General features: G+C 35.1%; 2 protein-coding genes across 4 annotated transcripts in view; one reads left to right on the plus strand and one right to left on the minus strand.

Annotated features, from left to right (window-relative positions):
• The first annotated feature begins 8724 nt into the window (after positions 1–8724).
• On the plus strand, positions 8725–16632 carry LOC114627070 (olfactory receptor 14C36-like). The gene is made up of 2 exons (XM_028774746.1): positions 8725–8853; positions 15682–16632. The coding sequence occupies exon 2, from the start codon at positions 15703–15705 to the stop codon at positions 16630–16632; it is 930 nt and encodes a 309-aa protein (XP_028630579.1). The 5' UTR covers positions 8725–8853; positions 15682–15702.
• Positions 16633–22062: 5430 nt separating this feature from the next.
• Folh1b (folate hydrolase 1B) overlaps positions 22063–27911 on the minus strand; it is a 57867-nt gene continuing 52018 nt past the window's right edge. For 2 of the 3 annotated variants that reach the window (XM_028774694.1, XM_028774692.1), the window contains 2 exons: positions 25496–25588; positions 22063–22252 (listed from right to left, as the gene is read on the minus strand). In XM_028774694.1, coding sequence (XP_028630527.1) covers positions 22063–22252; positions 25496–25588 — 283 coding nt within the window. The remainder of the gene's footprint in view (positions 22253–25495; positions 25589–27911) is intronic. The other variant, XM_028774693.1, reaches the window with a different exon arrangement.

Here is a 27911-nt window from a genome sequence, read left to right on the forward strand (position 1 = left end):
GTTTTCAAAAAGGATAAGGAGGGACATTTCATACTTATCAAAGGAAAAGTCAACCAACATGAACTCTCAATTCTGAACATCTATGCACCAAATGCAAGAGCACCCACTTTCATAAAAGAAATCTTACTAAATCTCAAAGCACACATTGCACCTCACACAATAATAGTGGGAGACTTCAACACCCCACTCTCAGCAATGGACAGATCATGGAAACAGAAACTAAACAGAGATATAGTGAAACTAACAGAAGTTATGAACCAAATGGATTTAACAGATATCTATAGAGCATTTCATCCTAAAACAATAGAATATAAGTTTTTCTCAGCACCTATGGTATCTTCTCCAAAATAGACCATATAATTGGTCACAAAACAGGCCTCAACAGATACAAGAAAATTGAAACAATCCCATGCATCCTATCAGATCACCATGGACTAAGGCTGGTCTTCAATAACGACAAAAATAATGGAATGCCCATATTCACATGGAAACTGAACAACATTCTACTCAATGATAATATGGTCAGAGAAGAAATAAAGAAAGAATTCAAAGCCAATTTAGAATTTAATGAAAATGAAGACACATCATACCAAAGCTTATGGGACACAATGACAGCAGTGTGAAGAGGAAAACTCATAGATCTAAGTGCTTACAAAAAGAAACAGGAGAGGACATACACTAGCACCTTGACAACACACCTTTAAGCTCTAGAACAAAAAGAAGCAAACACACCAAAGAGAAGTAGATAGCAGGAAATAAACTCAAGGCTGAAATCAACCAAGAAGGAACAAAAGGAACTTTACAAGGAATCAATAAAACCAAGAGCTGGTTCTTTGATAATATCAACAAGATAGATAAACTCTTAGCCAGACTAATCAGAGTGCTGTGAGACAGTATCCAAATTAATAAAATCAGAACGGAAAAAAGTGACATAATAACAGAGACCAAGGAAATTAAAAAACTCATCAGATCCTACTACAAAAGCCTATACTCAAAAAAATTGGAAAATCTGGATGAAATGGACAAGTTTTTAGAAAAATACCAGTTACCAATGTTAAATCAGGAGCAGATAAACCATCTAAACAGACCCATAACACCAAAAGAAATAGAAGCAGTCATTAAAAGTCTCCCCACCAAAAACAGGTCGAGACTAGACAGTTTTAGTGCAGAGTTCTATCAGACTTTCAAAGAAAATTTAATACTAATTCTCTATAAACTGTTCCACAAATAGAAGCAGAAATAACACTACCCAATTCATTCTATGAAGCCACAATTACACTCATACCTAAACCACACAAAGACCTAATAAAGGGAACTTCAGACCAATCTCCCTTATGAATATCAATGCAAAAATACTCAATAAAATTCTCGCAAACTGAATCTAAGAACGCATCAAAACTATTATCCATCACAATCAAGTAGGATTTATTTCAGGAATTCAGGGATCGTTCAATATTCAAAAATCCATCAATATAATCCACTATATAAACAAACTCAAAGGAAAAAAATCAAATGATCATATCACTAGATGCTGAGAAAGTATTTGACAAAATTCAACATCCCTTCATGATAAAAGTCTTGGAAAGATCAGGAATTCAAGGTCCATACCTAAATAGTAAAAGCAATATATAGTAAGCCATTAGCCAACATCAAACTAGATGGAGAGAAACTTGAAGCACTCCCACTAAAATCAGGGACTAGAGAAGGCTGCCCACTCTCTCCCTACGTTTTCAATATAGTACTGGAAGTCCTAACCAGAGAAATTAGGCAGCAAAGGAGGTCACAAGGATACAAATTGGAAAGGAAGAACTAAAAATTTTACTATTTGCAAATGATATGGTAGTATACTTAAGTGACTCTAACACTTCCACAGAGAACTCATAAACCTGATAAACAACTTCAGCAAAGTGGATGGTTATAAAATCAACTCAAATAAATCAGTAGCCTTCCTCTACATGAAAGATAAACAGGCTGAAAAAGAAATTAGGGAAATGAGGACCCCACTGTACCACTCCTGGGCATATACCCAAAAGATGTTCAACATATAACAGGGACATATGCTCCACTATGTCCATAGGAGCCTTACTATTATTATTTATCATAACCAGAAGTTGGAAAAAAACCCAGATGTCCTTCAATCGAGGAATGGATACAGAAAATGTGGTACATTAACACAATTGAGTACTACTCAGCTATTAAAAACAATGAGTTCATGAAATACTTAGTCAAATGAATGGAATTGGAAAATATCATTGTGTATGAGGTAACCCAACCACAAAGAACATATGTGGTAGTCACTGATAAGTGAATATTAGCCCAAAACTCATAATACCTAAGATACAACATGTAGACCACATGAAGCTAAAGAAGAAGAAGAAGAAAGACCAAAGTGTGGGTGCTTTGGTCCTTCTTAGGAGAAGTATCAAAAATACTTAACCAGAGCTCCCAGGGTCTAGACTTCCAGCCTGAAAACACAAAGGGAGGCATTCATGGCTCTACCTGAATAGGTAGTTGAGGATGGTCTTGTCAGGTATCAATGGAAGAGGAAGGTCTTGGTTGCTAAGTTTGAATTCCCTGGTGTTGGGGAATTCGAGAGCAGGGAGGTGGGAATGGATGGATGGTGGGAGCACATCCTCATAGAAGTAGGAGGAGGGAGGGATGGGATAAGGGTTTTTTTTGGGGGGATGGGAGAGGGGATAACATTGAAAGGTAAATAAATACAATATTCAATAAAAAAAACAGATAATGGGTCTGGCAATTGTAGTCGAGCAGTGGAGACTTTTTGTCAATAATTTATTAAGGGGATTTCATATCATCCTCAAGGACAAGGTAGTGGAAGAGGCCTATGGAACTTTAAAATGATTGGTGAGACATACTGTTGCTGAGACAAAGAATGATGTATACCTGTGAGATTGGTGGGTGTCTTGACAAAAGTGACTGGGGAGCTGCATTGGACTTATGTTTCTGACCCACCTTTGCTTGACTATATCCCAGATGGGACAAGCTCCCTTGCCTCAAGTTTTTAGACTCTGTTGGATAGAGAATCAAAAAGAGAAATTATAAATTCTCTTGTATTCTTCTTAAATGTGACCAGCTATTACGACTCAATCAGGTACTGGTCTAGAAACCAATCCAATATTGGAAATAACAGTCTACTTTTGGAAGACTGAACCTGGACTTTGTCAGAGACATATTTGGAAGTTAGCTGTAGCTCACTATGATGTTAGGATAGCAAAAGATAAAGTTGGGACAGGATCTGGATTTCAAACAAGGGTTAGTGCATGTTTTAAGGCTCTTTTAATTGTCAAGCTAAAATTGGTTTTGTCTCTACAGTATTTATTGTAAGTTCCATTGACTGTATAATTTCCAATTGTGTTAGTATGTTGAAACCTGGCATGTCTGTTATGGGGGTCTATCAACCAACTTTCATCTTACTGCCCTGAGTATTAGAAAACCTTGATTCACTGAAAAAAGTTTGAAAGTGCTAGAAGAAGTGAGTTAAACTTTAAGCAGAAGCAAGAGGGTAGCGGGCTTGATTATTGCTGGTATAACAGCTTAAATTTCATTAATTGCTAGCACCGCTGCTTCTCCAATAACATTGACACAAGGAGTTAAGACATCTATTTTGTTAACCATCTAGCAAAAAATGTTACTAATGTATTGAGCATACAAAAGGATTTATATAGGTATCTGGAACAATGGATGATGCTCTATAACCCATTCAAATTATCTGAAGAGGTTTCAGGGTTTAAGAGTTAGGAGCCATCCCAAATGTCATGAAAAATATCGTTGGAGTAGTGTTACTTTTGAAATTCATAATGATTTTCATTATAATTAGAAAAAAGTTTAAAGACACCTGTAGGATATTTGGCATAATCTGAACAACTCTCTGGGTGTGTTAACTTTGCATAGTGAGATTATGAATTTAAAGAACGCTGCTATGTTGAGCTTGGATGCTCCAGATAATGGTGATAAAATTATCCATGGCCTAAGGTCAGGATTTCCATTTTGGTCAAACCTCAGGGATGGCATATATAGCTTGATCAAGCTAGCCCTTCTTGTCCTGGAAATACTTTGATTCCTGCCCATCGTGTTAAAGCTTATCTTTAGCAACATCAACATGTAGGCAGCCAAAGTATATGGCTTGAATCTGAAAATGGACCTCCAGACAGAGTCATTAAATTAGCAGGCTGGCAAGCCAAGGATGAGTAAGATTCTGCACAGAGCCTTACCAACCTAAGACGGAAGTGCATTGCTTTTGATAATGCTTATCCCATGATGGGTAAGGAAGGCATTCTTGTTAGAATGATCTAAGACAGGCTCAGTCTTGTTAATGAAATAAAAAAGGGAGAGAGGTAGAGAGCCTTTGGAGCTGCTTGGCCAGAAGCTGAGATGGGCCAAGGACAAGGAAATGGGCTGCTTGGCAAGAATATGACATTGGCTAAGGACAAGGAAGTAGGCTTCAAGCAGGAATCGGACATTAGGGTAGAACAAAGATGTAATTTCGGGTAGGAATCTAAGTCTTAGGTTACAACAAAGAAGTAATCTCAGGCAGGAGTCTAACTATTAGGCTAGAACAAAGAAGTAATTTTAGACAGAAATCTAAATTTTAGGTTATAACAAGGAAGTAGGTTCCAATCATGAAAATGTCCTTGGCCTAGGACAGGGAAGTAGGCTTAGATACTTTGGTCATCCTTATAAGCCTTTAGAAACAGTGATCACGGAAATGTTCATGTAATTGAGGTTAATGCTTTGCTTTTTCTTTGACTATTTGCATTTATTCTACTGCTTGATCTTTGACTTTCTGCGTCTATTGTATTGCTAGATCCTCAACCTAGAACTGACCTTAATACACGCATGTAATCACAATGGTATAAGAGCATAATGGAAGAGGGGATATAAGATAAGGGGATCTAGGGGGGGGAAATGGGAAAAGGGGATGACATCTGTATTGTAAATAAATAATATATCTGATATAAAAAAAGGAAAATATCATCCTGAGTGAAGTAACCCAGTCACAAAAGAACACACATGGCATGTACTCACTGATTATTGGATATTAGGCAAAATGATCAGAATTTCTGTGATACAACTCACAGACCATATGAAGCACAAGAAGAAGGAAGACCAAAGTGTGGATGTTTCAGTCCTTCTAAAAAGGGGAACAAAATACTCACAGGAGGTAGAGGATGTGAAGAAGAGAGGATGGTGAGGAGAAAAAAAGTTTGCAGTATAAGGTATGGGAGGATATGGGCATTATATGCAGAGGGTTAGGAAATCAAACAGAAGTGTATAGCAATTGGATTAGCTACCAGAAAGTCCCAGATGCCAGGAAAGCAAGTATCTTCCAGGACCCAAGTGGGATGACATTAGCTGAAATACCCTACAAAGGGGAGGGAGAACCTGTAGAGACCATATCCAGGGGTTAGACAAGGTTTATTTATTTACATTTCAAATGCTATCCTCTTTCCCAGTTTCCCCAAGCCTTCAAGCCTCTGGTTGAGGGATGAGGCTACCCACTCATCTCCAAAATTTTAAACCAGAATTGCTCTTGTCTAAAGAAAGTACAGGGAAAAAGTGTGGAACAGAGACTGAAGGAAAGGATATCCAGAGACTGCCACACACGGGGATTCAACCCATATACAGACACCAGACCCAGACACTGTTGCTGGTGCCAAGAATTGCTTTCTGACAAGAACCTGATATAGCTGTCTCCTGAGAGGCTCTGCCAGAGTTTGAAAAATGCAGAGGCAGATGCTCACAGCCAACTATTGGACACAGCATGGAGTCTCCAATGGAGGAGTTAGAGAAAAAACTGAAGGAGCTGAAGGCTTTTTAAACCCCATAAGAAGAACAATATCAACCAACAAGAACCACCAGAGCTCCCAGGGACTAAACTACAAACCAAAGAGTACACATGAAGGAGACCCATGGCTCCAGCTGTGTATATAACAGAGGATGGCCTTATCTGACATCAAAGGGCGGAGAGGCCCTTGGTCCTCTGAATTCTCTATGCTCTAGTGTAGGGGAATGCCAGGGTGGTGGGGTAGGAGCGGGTGGGTAAGTGTGGGAGCACCTTCATAGAAGCAGGGAGAGAGGAGATGGAATAGAGGGTTTACAGAGGGGAAACTGGGGAAAAGGATAACATTTGAAATATAAACAAATAAAATATGTAATAAAAAAGATTTATTTTACGTATATGAGTACACTGTAGCTGTCTTCAGGCACCAGAAGAGGGCATCAGATTGCATTACAGATGATTGCCAGCCACGTTATGGTTGCTGGGAATTGTACTTGGGACCTCTGGAAGAGTAAGCAGTAATTTTAACCGATAAGCCCACCAAGCAACTGTTATGAAAGAAAACATTTCACTGGGGATGGTTTACAGTGTTAGAGGTTCAATCCATTATCATCATGGTGGGAAGCATGACAGCGTGCAGGCAGACATGGTGCTGGAGGAGCAAAGATTTCTATATTTTGATCAAAAGGCAGCAAGAAGAAGTCTGTCATCCACCATCAGATAGAAAAAGGGTCTCCTCTACACTGGGCAGAGCTTGAGCATAGGACCTCAAAACCCATGGTCACAGTGACACATTTTCTCCAACAAAGCCACAGCTACTCTAAGCAGACCCATGCATTCGAATAGTTCCACTTCTCATGGGCCAAACACATTCAAGCCATCACAGTACACACCAGGAGAATATACGGCTAATAAGGTATTTAAAATAATGTTTTTTAGAGACTGGGTTTCTCTATATGGCCCTGGCTGTCCTGGAACTCATTTTGTAGACCATGCTGGCCTCGAACTCAGAAATCCATCTGCCTCTGCCTCCCAAGTGCTAGAATTAAAGGTGTGTACCACCACTGCACTGCTTAAAATAAATTTTAATTAGGACGTTACATAAATATATACAAATGACAAACATAACCACATTTCACTTGGTATTGTTTGTACAAATGTGTCAACAGAGAATGAAGTCCTAATATTAAAGGCAGTAGAAGACATATACTTCTGTCAAATATGAATGTTCACGGTCTTGAAACATGGAATCAGGTTTCCTCAAATATATCAGCCATTTCATGAAGTTATATAGTTCAGAAGAAAATTCAGTTGCAAATCAAAGCATGTTTCCAAGTATGTTTATGGAAATATTAGTTAAGTGAGTTACAGAAAAACAGGGAAATTTCAAATTTCCAATATATAATTAGATGTCATCCTTAGAATAGGGTTATAGAAAATAATTACTACAATCAATGAAATAAGTAAATTGCCTGACATTTTATGTCTCAGCCAGACGCCAGGTTTATCCTCAAGTTTACCAAAACAGAGAGGCTTTACCAAAACAGATGGCAGTCTGAAAGTGCTTAACACCCCAGAGAACTTGGTGAAACTACTTACTGAGGTGCAGACTGTCAAGGAAGGATGTGAATATTTGATAGTCTTTGTAAACATTTTCCAGACATGTAGAAGTAGTTACAACATGGACTGTAATCCTCAAATTGTAGGCTAAAAACTTCTCCAGGAACTGCTCTCCTCACTCAGCATCTCCCTAAAATGGGGTCCAACAACAACCTGACGGTCATAGCCCAAACTTATAGATTAGTAACTAAATATTTAAGCATAGATAAAAAATTTCATTGTGTATACAATTCTCATAATTCTTGAAGACCTATTATTAGAGTCTAGTAAAGGACAAATAGACCTCCTTCCTTTGCTTTACTTCATGCCTGATGTGCTTCATATAGAGATGGATTTACCCACTATGATTTTATGATGGAAGACCTTCATGTCTTTCATCAACCAGAGACATGAATTTGGCAGAACTCTTCAATTATCCCTTTCTTACATCACTAAAGCTCCTCCATTCTTCCATGAAGGCTACTTATTAGGCTATCCAAGAGACTCAGCCAACAACCAAGTCCATCACCCATTTCTCCTTGTTTGAGCTCACTGAAACCAACTTGTGAAGGATTTTCCTATGTCCATTAAAATAGGGAGGCACTGTGTTATGAAATATTTTGTATTTTTAAAAATATTTGAGTGTGATTTCTAATTTACATTTGATATAATTTTTATAAGTCTGTAAAAACTGAGAAAAGGAATTGAAAGACTAAAATGTTTTTATAAACTCATGAAAATGAAAAGTGACATTTGACTTCAAGGTAAGTATTGAAGAGAGTACATTGCTATAGGTCTCTATGCTGTGATCAGCATCTTTGTTTCAATCCTTTGGAATCAAATTTTACTTTTTTTCTTCGTTTTCTTTTATTTTAAAAGAGGACAATTACTGTTTTTGATGTCTCATAGATTGCTGTATTGTCTGGAAGAGAGAATGAGAGATTGAATACCTGCTTCGTTTGGGTTGTGCAGACTGTAGATGATTTTGTCCTGAGCTCCATACAGGTGCGAGACACATTACTTCACATGATGGAGAGTATCTGTATATTTCATGCAGTGTTTCATTATCTCCATTATCATCTCCACAATTTCAGGTGACTCAGATGACACACTCTCTGCTCCTTCAGCCTGTGTCTAATGATGAATTTTAATTGGGTCCATTCTTACCAGTTCTATGGAAACTATTGCACATCTAAATTACATCTTGGCATTTTGTCCCAATTAAGGGCTGTGTTCTAAGAGTCTTTGTACTCAGGAGGATGCCAATGACTTAGATAAAAGGGAACAAGACTAGTGATTTTTTAAAAGTCAAGAATAGTATTTTGCTAAAGTGAAGACTTGTACAATCCATTATAGACAAGAATATTTGATGGAAGTATCTGTACAATTTTGAATATTTTAAAGTGAACAACACAGAGCTTCATTCTCATTTTTGAGTAAAGAACAATGCTTGGGTAAGTGTACTGAGACCATAGTTTTACCTTGACTGTCCCCTCTTATTTACTGAGGAATTCTCCGGAAACCCCTTGCTCCAGTTTGAAAGGTTTAAGAAGGAAATAGCAAAAACTTAATCTACAAATATGAAATATTTAGGAAAATATACATGCAATATTTTTCACCTGAGATACAACCAGTAATTTTCTTAAGAGAATGTGAGAGAAAAAAGTTTATTACTTTAAGAGAAAAGCAATTATAGAAAAAATTTTGCTATTTTATTGACGTTTCATTTTAAACATGACAGCATTATCATGGGGTATGATAAACCACAGGATCATACATAAATTATAAAAGCTGATCATTGTGTTTCTGTGCCACTTGATGAACACTTCATACTTACAAATTGCTTTTTTACTCCATAGTTACAAAATGTATACAACATTAAGTAAACAAATTTGTTATTTATATTTAAATGTATATCATATTATATAACTAATATATATATATATATATATATATATATATATATATATAGCACATATAAAGTAGATACATATTGCCTTGTATAAAAATTATATAAATCTACTTTCATAACTTTTTAAATGATTTATTTATTTGTTTAAATTTTTGAAATTTAATAAAAGTATGTTCTTTATAGATTTCCTTTTCTACCTCCAATATGTTCCTTGCTAACTTACAATTTCATAATCTCTTTTTTCATTAATAGATGTTTCACTGACACACACACACACACACACACTTACATTCCTAACACATATGTATGGACGTTTTCCTGGCATGGATGTGTGTATACCACTTTTATGCAGTGCCCTTAGTTCACTATGTACATGCTGGAATCTGAATCCAGTTCCTCTGCATGGCCAATAAATGTCACTAACTACTGAGCTACCTCTCTATGCCCTATCCCAATGGCTGTAAAGAGTTTTTTTTCCCTTTGTCTGGGGGATGAATCATGAAGAGTTTCCTGAGTGTATTTTAATGTTTCATTTTACTAGAAATACATATTTAATAAATGAAAATCATATAAATCTCTTTTTAAAGAGATAAATGGTGCTAAATGTTTCAAGTATAAAAAATCACTCTTATAAATACTGAGAAAGTAAATGTTCATTCTTTTTAAATTCAGCTTTCAAAATTCCATTTTGACTATACATAGCTTTCAGCAGAAAACCAAGTATGGTTTTACTTAATATTTTAAAATAAATGTAATAAAATTTAAAATAAATTGATAGAATCCATTTATAAACTTTAATTTTATTATTTATAAACATGAAATGATCACCTTTAAGAATGATTTAAAACTTATAATTAGATTGTACTGTAAGTTTAAAAATTACATTTATAGATGGAACGATATCTTGTTTTAAATGTGTCTATTATTGAATATAAGAAGTGTTAGTAAATATGGCGCACAACTTGTGTTTATAAGGAATTTTAGGAAAAGCTTTGAAAAAATAATGGACTAGTTGCACGAAAGAAAGTTCTGCTACTATTCTAAAGATTTCTCGATAGAAACTCATGACTAGGTGTCAGATTTTTATGCAACCACTTTGAGTTTGGTTTATCTGAAAACCAATATAGAACTGGGCATGCAATGTTGTCTAAGATATTCAAAATGATTTTCAGTATCTCTAAGTATATATTTCTTCAAATACCAACATCAGTCTTGAATCATTTAAGTAATTTCCTAGTCAATTCATTCAAGCATTTCCTAACTTATTAAGACATGCAATTAACCTACTTGTGAGCATATATATCAATGTTATATTTGTTAATATAAGTAGAAGTACCAAGATAATACTGGCAAAGCAAACTTATAACCCCAACATTGTTTGATTAATTAAAGGAATGTCATACAAAACATATTCAGTTTGCTCAAGATCTTGTGTGTTATAAATCTAAGTGGAAAGGCAGAAAAAAATAAAGGGTAAGGATATTTTATTCCTCCCAGAGAATTCATTCTTTTCTCTAGGCTTATAAACAACTTGACTTGTTTCATTAAAAGTAGATATTTGTCTTTCACAATCAGTGTTTCTTCCATCATTTGCTACTATCCATGATGTTGACACATATATTTGTATATTTTTTCAAGTTATTAATACTTTAAGTAAAAATGTTAAATGCATCTGTATTAATACCACTCCTAAAGTATGCAAATATCAATATCTGTCATTAAAGGAAATATTCAGGCCATCAGAATATAATAACTTTACTTACATATTTCTACAGGAATTAAAATAGTGCCCACTTGTTTTTCACATGGATATTTAATTTTACCAATTAAAAACTGTAATATTTGAATTTTATTAATGCTAACTGGTTTTCAAAAAGACCATTGATTTTCTAATGCCAAATACCTATTCCTGAGAACCTATATACAAAAAATATACAGACTGTACAAACTTAATAAGAATATATATGTGTAAACAAACAACTTATGCATGCAACAACAACTTGAAAATAGGACCTATGGATAAGAAAAAGAGTAGGATGGTATTTAAAGGAGGGTTAGGAGGGAGAAATGTAATTATAATATAATCTAAAAATAATATTTAACAAAGAAACCACCACCACAACAAATCACACAGAAGCACAATGGGGTATTTCAGGTACCTTAATTTTATTTTATTTTTTGTATGCTTGCTCTGGAAAATGTTTCCAATATTATGTTTAGTGGACGTGGTAAAAACAAGAGTATCAGTTTTGCCTTGTAGCAAACCTTAGGAGATTTTACTTTCACACTATATACAATCCCTTTTATAAATGATTAAAATGTTTATAAGTTAATGGTATTGAATATTATATAATGTTTTTCTGGAATTCTTGAAGTTAGCATGTGATTTTTTTATCACCACTTCTATTAGTATGTCAAGATCATTGACTGCTCATGTTGAAATGTTCTCTAATGCAAGAATAAACTATATTTGATGAACAAGGTTGACATGTTTATTGCACTAAATATAAGATCTGCAAATTCTTGTCTAATATTTTCAAATTCATCAAAGTTATTCACTTGCATTCATTTTATTTTGGTGGAATTTTCTTGCTTTGGTATTTAGGTGTTGATGACATTATTAATATTACTTTATGAGTTTTCATCATTATAGAAATAAAATTTCCCTCAATTTTATTGAATTTATTCTTGAAACCAGGTAAACTTTAAATATTTTTAGGACAATAAATTCTACTGTTTGAAAAAAGGTAAGTCTATATAAGTTGCATAATTCAGGAAATCAATTCATATTTGATTATTTAATTTGTTGGCGCATATACATTAATCTTCATTTTTATTTCTGTGTTATCATTTTGATTATCCTTTTAATAAATTTAATTTTAATAAATTTAACTTTAATAATGATGTAATGTTATTACATCATTCTCCTATTTCCCGTTTGTCCTTGTAGGCATTCCTATGTTCCCTCACTCAACCCCTAGTATATCCCCCTACTTTCAAATCGATGCCACATTTTCTTTATTATTACACACACATGTGTACACATACATGCACACAAACACACACTCACACACACACACACACACACATATGAAGGGATATACAAGTACAACCTGAAGAATCCATATATTTTGTTCATTTGTGTTTATACAGTCTCAGGGAGGTGCATCTTGGAAGCAGCTAGTATTCTTACTCTCAATAGTCATTAGTTTCTATAAAATCATTTTAACATTTTTAATAATTCTATTTATATAACTCACACATTTTCCATTATTTTATATTGGCTTATTGGTGTTTCAGGTTTTATAAAATTTGTTCTTTGGGTTTCTTCTCTAACATTATCATTTAATGGCGGTTGTTTATTACTGTTAACTGTCTCTTAGTGATTTACTTGCTGACTAAAATAATTGTCATACTATATTCCTTTTGAAGTATTTTCGAAGTTGTTTTTATTTCTTGTTTAATCTATCTTTCAAATGTAATTTATAGATATTCATGATATTTTCTATTTTGCCATTGATTTCTAATTAATTTTGGAGTTGAAAAGGGAATATGGGGTAATTTAATTTGTATTTAACTTAAGAAATATTTTGCCTCTACATATGATGTACCAGACTTGCTTTACTCAGGGTAATATTGTCTAGGAGTATCCATGGTGCTGCAGAAGAATTAAAGATGGAATGCGATGTCTTCACAACTGGTGATTACCAGGTCAAAAAAATTGATGAATTTTATTGCTAGGGAATACTTTGTGTGCATTTATTTTGATACTTTTCAGGAAAAATTTTCATATATTTTTCTTAGATTCTATTGGTATGTAGTGGTTACACTTATGACTTTTAAATTGAATTTCAGTATGGCTGAAGGATGAATATGAAAAACGTTAATTATTTTCATTGTGATATTTATTTAAAATCTGTCTGCTTTTATAATCAGATATTCAGTTGTTGAAAGCAGAGATATCTATAATATTAATTAGTTCCTTTTGGTGCCTTGTTGTTTGGTAATGATCTTCAACTCTAGTAATGGCTTTTTAACCTAAGTTCTATAACGTCTTAGAGCCATTGTAAAGCATCTCCCAATCACAACAATATTATAAACTTACTCAGACTCTTAGTGGCTCTTACCTCAGCTGCAGTTGAATAATTTCTTTATAGATGTGGTAGAAACTTCTCAAAGACCTAATGTAAAACCACTTTGTACACACTTTCTGCTTACTGTATTGTCATTTAACTTCCAACATAATTTTTATATTGGAAGTAATAAGTAGTTTTAAAGATCTTTGTATAGATATTAAAAATTTACAATATTCATTCTGGTGATATCTTCTAAAAGTATCTAGATCTAGCTGTTCAATATCCTGTTGGGTTTAAACACAATACCACCCTATACTTTGTCCAAAAACTGGTATTGCATAATCATCCTGACATGGCCATCAAGGACCTTTATGAAAAGATGCTATTTGTAGGTGACAACCACACTTCCTTTTCTGTAGCATACTGTAGATATAATTAAAATGTGGTGGATCCTGCTTCCTGATCTGATCTCCAGTTACTAATTCCAAATTATCAACCTACATACTGCTACAGGTGACTTGGAACATATCACCAGGTTTCTAAACACTTGCAAGGCAATTCATCCACTGGTAAAACCTGGATTCGTTATCTTTTGTACTACAACCAGAAATGTGTTAGGTGTTGTAGTCTTTAATTTATATTTACATATTAATCATACTGCTCATTTTACCATAAATCTCAACTAATTTGTGGTCATTTTGGACTGTGATCTTGATGGATATATGTCAAATATAGTATAGTACAGTTATGATGATCTATTGAATAGGTGCCATACTAATATATGTACTTGGAATAATGTTTTTGGTCTCTCTGCATTTGAAAAATCATTTTATCACCAATTTTAGATAAAATAATGAATTCAAATAAAAATTACATTGCTTAATGTTCATTAGCTAATATCTCTAAGTAATGTTTTCTTTACCCTTTGTGAATTTCATTCTGTTAGAATTTTGAAGATTCCAAAAGAAATTATTAAATACATGTAACTGTTTCAACAAAAATGGGCAACTATCTCTATCTTATCACTTGCCATTGCTTTGTTACTTGCCTCTGTCTGTTTCACAGCTGCTTTGTTCAACTCTTAACCTGTTTTTTTCTAATTAATTTCTCATATTTTATAAAATTTACAATATTTAAAGTTGTATACCATTAATGTTTTATAACACGTAGAGTCATTAATGGTTGCCATGAGGATTTAATAAAAAGTGTTATCTAATTTCATTAAGCTAATGGGAACTTATCATTAACTTCATTCAGTTTGAACTCTTTACATTAATACCCCTATACTTTATCATAAATCTTAGAACTTAGTGTTTTTATACCATGCATTATCTATGAAACTTGACAGTTGATCACCACTAAGAATCATGGTATAGGATTCCATAGTGTACTTTGGCATCAGCTCCACTTCAGTCAAACTGGTAAAAACATAAAAGCTATCGCACATTGTATCATGTTTAGCTTTATGTATAATGTTGGCTTTGTTCCAGGATTCAGCTAGCAAAGCCATATTTCCAGTGTTACTGTGGATATGTATGAATATACTATTCATATATCCAAATAATTGCTTTTAAGGAATTAAAATCATTATCTATAATATGAGTGAATTTCTAGAAATCCCAAGATTTCTGCAAAAAGAAAAAAAATACTTCTTCAAGCATGTGACGTTAACCCTGCCTCAGTTTTCAGGCAAATGGCCTATTCAAAGTCTTATGCATTAACTTCTACCTTGATCATCTTTATTTCTCTTTCTCAATCTGTTTTTCTATGTCCATGTCTCTCACATTCATTTCTTTCCCCCATTCCTCCCTGTATGGATATACACATATGTGTATATCTGAAATAATCATACAACATAAACGCATCTCATATGTATATGTATATATGGCAATAAATACATAAACAGTTTTAAATATATATTCCACATGTTAAATGTTTCTGGGCATTCTTAACTGTTGCAGGTAGTTTATCTAGAAGAGAAATTTACCATATTATATAACTTTATAGTAAACAACTTAATATTTATGAAGATAATAGTATTCATGAGACAGCTATTATTATGGAAATTAATTCTAAGTGCTTAACATCATACCAAACAATTTGACAGACAGCCACATATATGTATTCACATCTAAGCATAATAAAAACATAGTCAAAGCAAAGAAAAAATACTTGATTTTTTTACACATAAAGGCCAGTTTTAGAGAACAAAAATAAACAGTATCAAGAGAAATGCTAGAGTGATTTTTATCAATTAATTTAAGTTCTTCTCAGTTGCTGTTTTTCTCTTTCAGATAATCCTTTATTTTTAGAGTATGGCCAACTTCACTCTGGTGACTGAGTTTCTCCTGGAATTATTTGCTGAGACTTTGGAGCTCAGGATCCTACTCAGTGTGCTGTTCTTGCTTGTGTACCTGGGCACCTTGCTAGGGAATCTTACCATCATCATTACTGCTACAATTGACCATACCCTGAATACACCCATGTACTTCTTCCTCAGGAATCTTTCCATTTTAGACATGGGGTATGCATCTATTACTGTGCCCAATGCTTGTATCAACTCTCTCACTGATCAAAGGGACATTTCTATGGGTGGGTGTGCAGCACAGATCTTTTTGTTCTTCTTTTGTGCATGTGTAGAGATTCAGTTTCTCACCATCATGGCCCAGGACCGCTATGTGGCCATCTGCAAGCCTCTACTCTACCCTATGATTATGAACCATCAATTCTGTGTTCAGATGACACTGGCTTCCCTACTTACCTCACTCATCCTTGCAAGTGTGCACACTTTCAAAACATTCCAGCTGTCCTTTTGTCACTGTAATATAGTCCCTCAGTTCTTCTGTGATATCCCCTCTCTGCTGAGGCTTTCTTGCTCTGATACCTTTAACAACCAAATCTTACTTCTTCTGTCTGGCATTGGGCTCAGTGGTAGCTGCTCTATCTTCATTGCCATATCATATGTTCGCATATTAACAACTGTCTTAAAAGTTCCTGTCAAAGGAGAGAGAGGGAAAGCCTTTTCCACCTGTGTTCCTCACATTATTGTGGTGTCTATGTTTCTTAGTTCTGGTGCCTATGCATATCTAAGACCTCCAGCAATCTCAGATATAATGAAGGATATGACTCTGTCTGTATTTTATGCCATTGTTCCACCATTCTTAAACCCTATTATCTATAGTCTTAGAAACAAACAGATAAAGAAGGCTGTGAAGAAATTAATACTCAGAATTTTTCATAGATGAATAAAATTATGAAAAGATATAGATACACAAATACACACACACATCAAAACATTTTTAAGCCATTTATTGGAGATATATTTTTAACATTATATATTACTTATAATTTTCCCTCCCTTTACTCATCCTAGTTTCTTACCTATTCTCCCAACCTTGTCCCACAACCCGTGTCCTCCCATATATACATAGTAAAAAATAAAAAACTCAATAAGATTAAAGAAAAAAAGAAGAAGCTTTGATGACATATTATGTGGCAAAACCCTCTAATGTTACCGTTGAGTTTGTTTTCTTTTGGCCATCTACTGCTGGGCATGCAGCCTTCCTGTTAATTGTAATTTATTTACCCAGTGAGTCTGCCATGGAGGAAACTACATTTACCCTTAAAACTGCTTATCAATTAAATATTTTTTTCTGAGTTAAAGATAAGGGCATATGCCAACTTCTCATTTGCCAGGACCCCATCTGGTTAGACCTGTGTATGCCCATGCACGTTACATATATGTCTAGGCATACATGTGCATAGATCATGTTAATTTAGAATCTTTGTTTTCTTAGTGTCCCCATCATCTGTGACTCAAATACTACTTCTGCTTCCTCTTGCACTATGCTTGCTGATCCCAGATGAGAAAGATTTGATATAGGTAACTCACCATTTAAAGATGATTGTTCCAAGTTCTCTCAATCTTTCATAACATCTGGATATGGGTCTGTGTATTTGTTCATATCTTTTGCAAGAGGAAGTTTCTCTGATAATGGGTGAGCAAGGCACTAATTTATGACTTAGTGGATTGCCATCAAGAGTCATTCTATTGCTGAGCTTTAGATTTTAATTTAATTTCAAACTTTTAGAAGGGTAGTATTTGTTATTACCCTATGTCCTGGGGCTATCAAGTCTCAGGTTCACCACAGCAGTGGTGGGTATAGGTTTTGTCTCAGTGCATAAACCTGAAGTCAAATAAGACATTGGTCAGTTACTCCCACAAAACTTGTGACACCATTGCACGAGTGTATCTTGAAGGCCAGGCACCATTGTAGATCAAAGACTTTATTTCTGTGCTTAAATTTCTGCTTTGGAGTGTACAAAGTATCATTATGTAGAAAATACACTAAATATAGAAGTTAAGGCACACTGGGCACACTGTAGGCACCAGCTTGGCATCTCCATTTTCAGCGGATAACTGTAGATTTGCTTTCAGCAGTGGATCTTACTGTCAGTGTTTGGAGAGCAATCCATAGACATGTCAGTGAATGAGTTGTTTTAGTTGTCAGCATGAGGTCCCTTTATCTAACAATTCAATTTAACATAACCCATCCTGGTACTGAGGGCTTCCTTTGATGATGGCCAGCAGGGACTGTGTCTTCTCCACTATTTTGCAATTCCTTGTGGATTGTCTTCATGTCTATTTATGTTTTAAAAAGCTCTACTTCATTATGTTTCTGTAATACCCTTGTAACAAGCCCTTGTTTTGATCTGTATCTTTCTACATTCCCTTCTTCATCCCCTTCTTCTCTCCCTTAACACTACTTAATTCTCCCATTTGGGTCAGCACATCATCCCATAACAATTTTTTCTATTTCAATTTTCTAATGATATCTATCTGTCCTTACCTCCTCCCTTACCCTATAACCAATTTCTTCGGTTCTGTGGATTGTTGATTTGTTATCATTGACTGAAAGACTAATATTCACAAATAAGTTAATACATATCATATTTGTCTATCTGGGTTTGGGTTACTTCACTCAGGATGATTGTTTTTTCTAGTTTCATCAGTATACCTGTGGCATTTCTGATTTCATGATTTTAAATTTTTTTTTAATTTCTCTCATACATCTCAACTGCCACCTCCTCTCTCTCCCCTTCTCCTAGTGTTTCTATCTCATTTCTCCTCCAAATCAACTTTCCTCTCCACTTCCTATAAGAAAAGAACAAGTGTCTAAGTGAAATCACCTGAACTTGCCATAACAAGATGCAGAGTCTAAGCATGTATCCTCATTTCCAGGCTAGAAAATGCAACCCAGTAAGAGGAAAAGGGTTCCTCAAGCAGGAAAAAGACATAGAGACACCTCCATTTGCATTGCTAGAAGTCATTTTTTTTAAACCAACGAATAATATCCCATTGTGTAAATATACCACATTTTCTTTATTCATTCTTCAATAGAGAAATTCCTAAATTATTTTACATATCTGAATATTATAAATTGAACAGCCATGAGAATGGTTGAGCATTTATCTCTGTGGTAAGATAAAGTGACACCAAGATATATATGTTCCAGAACAGTATAGCTGAATCTTGAGATAAATTGATTCCCATTTTTCTGAAGAAATGCTAAATTGATTTTCATAGTGGCTACACATTTCCACATCAGCCTGCAACAGATTTGATTTGTATTTTCCTAATGATGAAGTATAGTATACTGATATTTATTTAAGAGTTTCTCAGCAATTTGAGCTTCCTCCTTTGAAGATTTTCTGTTTAGAAATACGCTTCATTTTTTACCTGGGTTATTTGTTTTCTTAATATCTAGTTTCTTCTTTATATATTTTGAATATTAGCCTTCTATTTGACGTCCAGTTGTTAAAAATATCTTCCCAGTCTCCAGGCTGCCACTTTGAATGATGTTTTCAGGAACTTCTCAGTTTGATACTCAGGAACTTCTCAGTTTCAAGAAGTTTCTTTAACAAAAAAAAAACAACTTGGATTCTTTGTGAATTTTACAAAATTCGCTACAGTTCCACTCATCTCCCCATCACCTCATACCTGGGCCTTCAGTCTTGCAATGTACTTCTCAGAATAACACACACAGACACACAGACACACAGACACACAGACACACAGACACACAGACACACACACAGACACAGACACACACTATCTATGCATATATATATATATATATATATATATATATATATATGTATATATATAATCATGGATAATCATGGAAACTGTAGCATGTCACAGTGTGGCCGACACTACATTCCTTTGTTCATACAAGTTCACCTGTAAATGTTCATTGCAATGAGTCATTGGTGTGGCTCAAGGTTTCTGGCTTCAGTGATACCATCAATATTGCATCATCACAAAGACTCCTCCCGGTTTTCCTGTTGTTACCCTGTGTCATGGAGATCCTGCAGCTTTGGATCAGCATGATTGGCACTTTCCCAATCATTCCCAGGTGGTGGTTGAACTCAGCCTTGGATCCGGGCCTGCTGGTACCTGAGCTGGTCAGCGAGCTGCCTCTTCCTTTCTACAAGAGCAAGTTCTCCAGCACTGCTCCAGTTAGGCCATCCTATGCTGCCATGAGAGTGTAGCAGGGGCCGCTCTCCTGCTCTCATGCCCTCAGGGCCGCTTTATCTATGGGCACAGAGCACATACACCCTCAGAGGAAGCTCCATTTTGCTTACCAGTAACGGCACAGAGCCTACTCTCTTAGGTGCTGCAGCCTCTAAGGGATGGGCCATCTTACCTGTTCTGATAACCTCAAAGCTGGTTCATCTGTGCCATTGCCATCAAAGCCAGCTCCACTGTAATGCCCAGGTGATTTACAGGGGCCCCTCTCCCAAGTGCTATAGCCATTGAGGGGGCACAGCTACTTTTCAGGCTCCTATGCTTTCAGAGGCTGTTCTCAAAACTACCACAAGTGGCAAATGAGGAACGGGGGATGGCATTATCTTCACATCCAGACCACCTCACCACAGGAGAGTCAGAGGGCCATCTCTCTGAGCTATCATCCTCATGACTGACTTACCACAGACTAGCCACCAGGGCTAGTTTCACTGTTATGCCTGGGCAAGGCACAGGGCCTGTTCTACCTAGTGCTACCACCTGTCAGAGGTCGGCCAGTTCTCTAGAATGCCCCAGACCTTAAGAGATGGTTCCAGTTCTGCACAGCCCATGGACATTCATGTGGATCAATTTAGTTTCTTCTTCTAAGTGCAGCCATCCAGCTTTTACAGTTCCATCTGTTGAAGATGCTTTCTTTACTCCAGTGTGTATTTCTGGCTTCTTTATAAAAAATCAGCTGTCTATAGGTGTTCCATAGGTGTGTGGATTTATACCTGGATTCCAATGAACAACAGATGTCTTTAATGGTAGTACCATTTTCTGTAGCACATTATGAAGTCATCAATGGTGATACCTCTTGCATCTATTTTATTATTCAGGGTTATAGCTATCCTGACTTTGCTTTGTTTGACAAGATTTGAAATTTTTCTCTTATTGGTCTTTTTGTTTATTTTGATTTTTGGATTTGGTTTTTTTTTCTGTCAGAGAGAATATGCATAAAGTTGGATAGGTAGGAAGGTAACAGGGCTCTGGTAGGGTAAAGATTGTCAGTACGGCAACCTGTCCTTGTACCGTCTACATAGCTAAAATTTTCTTTCCTTTCCTGATTTCACCAATAGAAATTACTAATGCTGATATAACTTGCCATTCTTTCTGATGTTTCTGCTTTTTCATCACACTATGTGATTCCTCTCCTTTGTTCAACTCTGAGTAAATGTAACGTTTACTCATAACAGTGTGGTGTCACATAAAATCTGGTAAATTAGAAGAGTATCTCAAAAGCAAACAGAAAAAAATGACACTGAAAAATACAAAATTACATATATATTCATGACATGTAATGAATACAGCCATGTGTGATGAATTATATATGAAAAAGGAAATGACAAACATAAAATTCAAGACCATGATTATACTTTTTATTCGATATTTTACTTATTTACATTTCAGATTTTCCCTTTCCCCATTTCCCTCCCCCCCCATTTATCCCTTATCCCATCCCTCCTCCTCCTTTTTTGCTTTTATACCATTTAGATTACATGCAAGTATTAAGATCAGTTCTAGGTTGAGGAACTAGTAATACAATAGATGAAAATAGTCATATTTGATATAAATGATGCAATTGTTTCAAAGTGCATAGTTACTGAGACTACAAATGTTGGTTATTAGTTCTGCATTTATATTTTATAAATGATATCTCATAAAATGACACCTATTTTAAGTCTAAATAATTAAACTTTATAATATAGAGTGATGAGGTTTACAAGAAGTGAGAATAGATTAGAACTCAGCAGATAGTGTAGCTACAGTGATCCTCCCTAGATCTTCTTTGGTGGCCAAAGAGCATCTAGGCCCCCAGGTGGAGCACACTGGTGATATCCCTGGTGTGTTCCATAATAAAATGATACTTGTTTACATTGAAATGACAGGGTAGATCTGGAAAGGCTGTATTAGATTTATGATAATTATCTAATTCTGTCAAATGTGTAATTTTATTAGATTTCATGTTAGTTAAAATAGAAATTATTCACTGTGGTTTTTTCATCCACAAGGATATATATATGTATATATATATATATACATATATATATATATATATGTATATATATATATATATTCAGCTCCATATGGATTTTCTCATGTGCACTTAGGCTACTTCTCTCAGAGTCCCTGCTGCCGCTTGCACTGTGAAGGCTGCAATAGAAATCTGTCTCTTCACTTCATTCCAGGCCTTAGAAGCATTGACTTTGTTATTAATATCAAAAAGTGCATCATAAATCCCTGGGAATGATTCTCCTGCATACTTGTTGTGGCTGCTTGGAGCATAGATGATATGCCTGTTGATAAAACATATCCCTGTTCATTAATTGCACAAGCAATATACAAGAAAACAAAGGCATTATACATGAACGTCATATTCCTGATTTTCTGACTTGTTATTTGAACTTGAAATGCAATAATATCAAGGTACATTAACACACATAATTTTTTTTTGCTTTAATGAATAACTCAAAGTGGTTCAGACTTATTACTTATAATAGTAATGACAGTTAACCTGAATGTGCTTAGTAGTTAAAAAGGTGATTTAGACTTTTTTGTAGATACAAAAATAAACTCTATAATGTTGATATTCATTCGGTCTAAGGAGACAATTGATCTGAGAGGAAGAGTGAAAAACTAATTTCTCTTAATCACATTTGCACTAAGTGATAATGTTTATATTATACTCCCTGTTGAGTATAATACACACACATACATAGTGTGATCATGAAATTGTGTGTATAGCCAACCTACTGTGTAGTACTATAAACTTTTTTATTCTTTGGAAAAGATGTATTCATAATTTACTTATAGTTAACTTAATTCATCACAAATCATTACAAATCAAACTTTAGTCTTCTTCATGACCTAGGTATATTCACGGTTTCTGAAGTGGCCACGCAACTTCATGTACCGACTCAGGAATAGCATGAGATTCGTAATAAATGTTATACCAGACAACTTAATTCATTATCTTCTTAATTCAATCTCATTCAAGTTTGTAAAGGTTAGTATGCAGCCTCAACCTTCCTAATACGGAGACTGTTTCATGTTGTAAACATAAAATTATTTTGCGGCTACTTCATAACTGTAACTTTTGTAATGTTCTGAATCATAATGTAAATATATGATATACAGGGTATCTAGTGAGTCCAGTGAAATAGTCTTTTGACCCCTAAAGGGTTGACTGACCTACAGTTTGAAAACCACTAGCCTAGCATCATTAAGTCAGATTTTTTTATATTCTTTTTTGTTATTTATTTTTTATTGGATACTCTACTTATTTACATTTCATACATTATCCCCCTTCCCCATTCACCCCCCCCAGTAACTTCCTATTACATCCCCCTCCAGCTGGAAGGATGTTGGAAGATGTACCCCAACCCATCCATCCACTCCCCCCTCCCCACCCTCTAATTCCTGCACACTAGTGCATCCTGCCTTCAAAGAACGAAGGACCTCCTCTCCTGCTAATGCCTGACAAGGTCATCCTCCACTGCATATATTCTTTATTAAAATAAAACACAAAGACCCCTGGCCTAGTTTCTAGGAGAGTTTTTGTACTCTTTTGAAACTGGTGAGATGAACATCTCTTCTCTATTTCTTTTGTCATCCTAACTCTCAAGTGATGAGGCTGAATAAGGTCTGCTTACCCTGTTTTAAGGCTTTGTCTCCACATTCCACCAACAAAATTGTTCCAAAGACTATGAGTCACAGTGAGACTATCACAGCAATAATCCTCTATCAGTACAAGTCTTTTGTATGACTTTTTTCTTGCTATGACAATATATCTTCCAAAATTAACATAAAGACTAAGGCGTATTTTTATCTCACAATTGAAGGGTACAGACTACTATGGTGGAAGAGGTATGGCCACAGAAGTGTGAGGAAGCTGAAGCATATTGCATTCATGGTTGTACAGCAGAGAGATGAATGCTAGGGGTCCATTCCTGGTGATCATGTCTTAATGCTACCTACACCTAGTGTGTGAGACACTAATTTTGTTAAAAATGTTGGCTAAAAATAAATAACCTCACACCCAGAGGTTTGCTTCTTACTTGATTATAAATGTCATCAAGTTGACTACAAGATTAACCATCAGAGTGTCCAACAATTCAAAGTGATTTTAAAAAAAAAAAAGGAATAAGGCTCAAGGTATCATAGAACTTGATTTCTAGGCACACTACAGAGCCCTGTACCAAAAAAAACCCACACAAAACAACTCATAAGTACATGAAAATAGAAGTGATGACCTAGAAATAGACCTTCACATTCACAAAAATGTCAAAAACAATATTCATTGAAGGGAAAAAAGCCTCTTCAAAAAGTGGTGCTGGGTAAACTAGATAAATGAATACAATTACATCCTTGTCTCACTGTGTAGAATTATCAATTTCATAATAAATAACAGACTATATGACTTAAATCTCTAATAATGCTACAGAAAATAGAGAACATTTCAAGATGTAGAATTTGATACGGACAAGGACTTTTTAAAAAGGACTCCAATTGTTAACAAATAGTGCCAAGAATTATCAAAAGCGATTTAATGAAATTTTAATAGTTCTGGGAAGAAAGAGAACAATCAAATGAAGAGAATGCCAATGAAATCTGAGAAAAATTTTTACTAATTAAACATGTGCCAGGGCATTGAAATCTAGAATATACAAATAGCATATTTATTAAACAACCAAACACTGGCAAATGAAATAAACATACACTTCTCAAAAGATGAACAACAAATTTCCAATAAACATAAAAAAGTGTTCAACATATGAATAATCAGGGAAATTTCAATCCAAACCAGCTTGGGATTCTTTCTCTCTCCAGTAACTACCAAACAAGAACAAATCCTGGTGATAATGAGGAAACCTATACAATAATAGTTGGGGTGCATTTAGTCCATTTACTACGGGAATCAACATGAAGGTACCTCAAGGACTCTATGAACAGAACTACCATATGACTCAGCTACACCAGTTCTGGATGTATTCCTGAAGAACTCTCTACACATGATAGAGTTAACTGATTAACTGTGCTTATTGTAGCACTATTCATTGAAGGCAAGTTCTGGAACCACCATAGATATTAGTCAATGAATTAATGGAAAATGAGGTGGTAAATACGACCAATGTAATTTTATTTAATCACAAGAAGAACTAAATTATGCTGTTTGCTTAAAAGAAATAGATGAAACTAGAAATCATCATACTAAATAAAATAATCAATATGCAGAAGGATAAATACATGTTTTCTCTAACTTGCATTTTCTAGAATCCTAAAAGACCCTTGAATATCAGATGGGACACAGAGGAATGAAGGAGTGTAGTAGGACTGGGACAAGAGAAAACATGCTGAGGGTAGTGAATAAGACTGGGAAGGAGGACAAACTACATGGTATGTCCCAAAGAAAACATTTATGTAGAACATAGTCCTCTATGTAAAGTGGGGTTATTTCATTAAAATAGTTTGAATATTAAAAACAAACATACTGAAATATTTTTATACATTTTAAAACAACATTAATCATCTTTCCTTACCTGTAGAAAGGCCTCCCTGGTAAGCCTAAAGGATCAATGAATGCACGTTCCAGATACATCAGTTGGTCATTCATAATTCTCAGTAATATGGGGCTAAAAGTGAAGTTAATAAAGTTATATGTTTATGAAAATATGAATACTGCCTGGCAAAGTAAAGGTTTACAACAAAACAAACCTCATTGGTGCATTTTAAAAATTTATACCTTTGATATATTCTGGAGAGTCCCCAAAATTTCCTACCTCCTGATTTGCCTGTTTCTATTCTTAGATGAAATGTCTTACAGTGGGGAGAGGGAACTTGTAGAGTCCAACTCCAGCAGAAAGACAGAGCATCGAGGGAGGGATGGGCTTACTATCCTACAGTCAAAATTCTGACACATAATTGTTCCTGTCTGAAAGAACTGCAGGGATGGAAATAGAGAGGAGCCTGAGGAAAAGAAGGTCCAGCGACAGGCCCAAAGTGAGATCGAGCTTAAGGGGAGGCCCCAAGGCCTGACACTATTACTGAGGCTATAGAGCACTTACAAAAATGAACCTATCATGACTGCCCTCTGGAAGACCCAACAAGCAGATGGAAGAGTCAGATGCAGATATTTGCACCCAACCAATGGACAGAAGCTGTTGATCCCTGTGGTTGAATTAGGGAAAAACTGGAAGAAGCTGAGGAGGATTCAACCCTCTAGGAGGACCAGCAGTCTCAATTAACCTGGACCCCCAAGATCTCTCAAGACACTGGATCACCAACCAGGCAGCATACATGAGCTGATATGAGGCCCCAAACACATACACAGCAGTGGACTGCTGGGTCTTTGTTCAGTCAGAAAAGATGGACCTAACCCTCAAGAGACTGGAGGCCCCAGGGAGCTTAGAGCTTAGGTGGGATGGGGGTGGGGTGGGACATCCTCATGGAGACAGGGGGACAGGGAGGAGGTAGGGAATGTTAAACAGTCACGGGGTAGACCGGGAGAGGAATAAAATCTGTAGTGTAAAAGAAAAAAGAAGAAAAAATAATAAAACAAACAAAAAAGAAAAAAATTACACCATGTCAGTTAAGAAAATCAGTAACATAAAAATAGAACACATTTATTAATATATTTAGAAATATTTGCAATAATAGTTCATAAAAATGAGGTCATAAATTTTAAAAACCCCAAAAGTACCCAAGGAGGACTTCTCCTTCTCAGATGTGAAGGGAAGGGGTAGTGGGGGAGGGTTCTTGTAAGGGGGCAGGACTGGGAATTGGCCGGCTGTGTTTGGGATGTAAAGTGAATGAATAAATAATTTTATGGGGAAAAAGAGAATATCAGTCATATTATAGGAAAACTTTATGTTGAACAGGTTGTACTTAAGAATTTTGAAATATTATGACTACTACTTTAGTAAAAAATGAGGTCCCGGTTTCTAAAAAGAGCAAAGGGGGTACGGAAATTCTGAAGGGATGTAAAGGCAAAGATGATCCAATTGCATTATAATGTCTAAAGCTAAGGTAATAAATTAAAAACAAGTAACAGCATGTATGCTCGCCATGTCAGAATACCCATAAAATATTATTCAATGAAAACATGAGCTATAGAACAGTAACATGCTGTTGCGAAATGTGATAGTAACTTTAACGCATATAGAAATGAGACTTAATTAGCCTGGGTTTATAATTACTCTCTATAATTACTGTCAAGATGAGAGATCCTCATCAAAATTGAAGTGAGAAACTATTAATTTCTATTAAGTTTATGCAAACTACAAATATTTAACAAATATTTGACATGGTATAATATTCTTTCTGCTAAAGAAGGATTGTCAAATATATGGTCCTTACTTTATATTTTTTATCAGCATTCAAGTATCACACAACAAGCCCTCTTACAGATTTCAAATTCCTAAGGAACAATGTGTTGTTAAGGGTGAGGTTGTAATTGTCAACAAAAATGAATCAATACAATTAAGAATCCATCAACAAGTCCCGGGTAGCTCAACTGAATTTAGTACTTCAATTATGCCATGGTACAATTACTAAAAATTATCACTTGAATAAATAGCATTGTTTTGTCCATTAGTCTATCTATATTTTCATTTTATATTACCTTTAATTATAATAACATTAAAGAGTCCCTTACTCATGTTAATGCTTTTATAGTAAGTTTTAAATTTAGAGTAACCCTGCACATGATACATGATTATAACTTCATTTTGCAAACTGAGGATCAGTTTGACAGTTTATATTTTTGGAATGAAACAGGGTCAGTATTGTAGCATTTTCAAATTCTTATGGTTTGGTTTTACACAAAATTAATCCGATTTGTTCAACAATTCTATAAATATCGACTTCACAGTATTATTATTTCTTCTTCTTCTTCTTCTTCTTCTTCTTCTTCTTCTTCTTCTTCTTCTTCTTCTTCTTCTTCTTCTTCTTCTTCTT

Source organism: Grammomys surdaster, unplaced genomic scaffold (genome assembly GCF_004785775.1).
Source record: "Grammomys surdaster isolate TR1022 unplaced genomic scaffold, NIH_TR_1.0 242, whole genome shotgun sequence".
Classification (NCBI taxonomy): Eukaryota; Metazoa; Chordata; class Mammalia; order Rodentia; family Muridae; genus Grammomys; species Grammomys surdaster.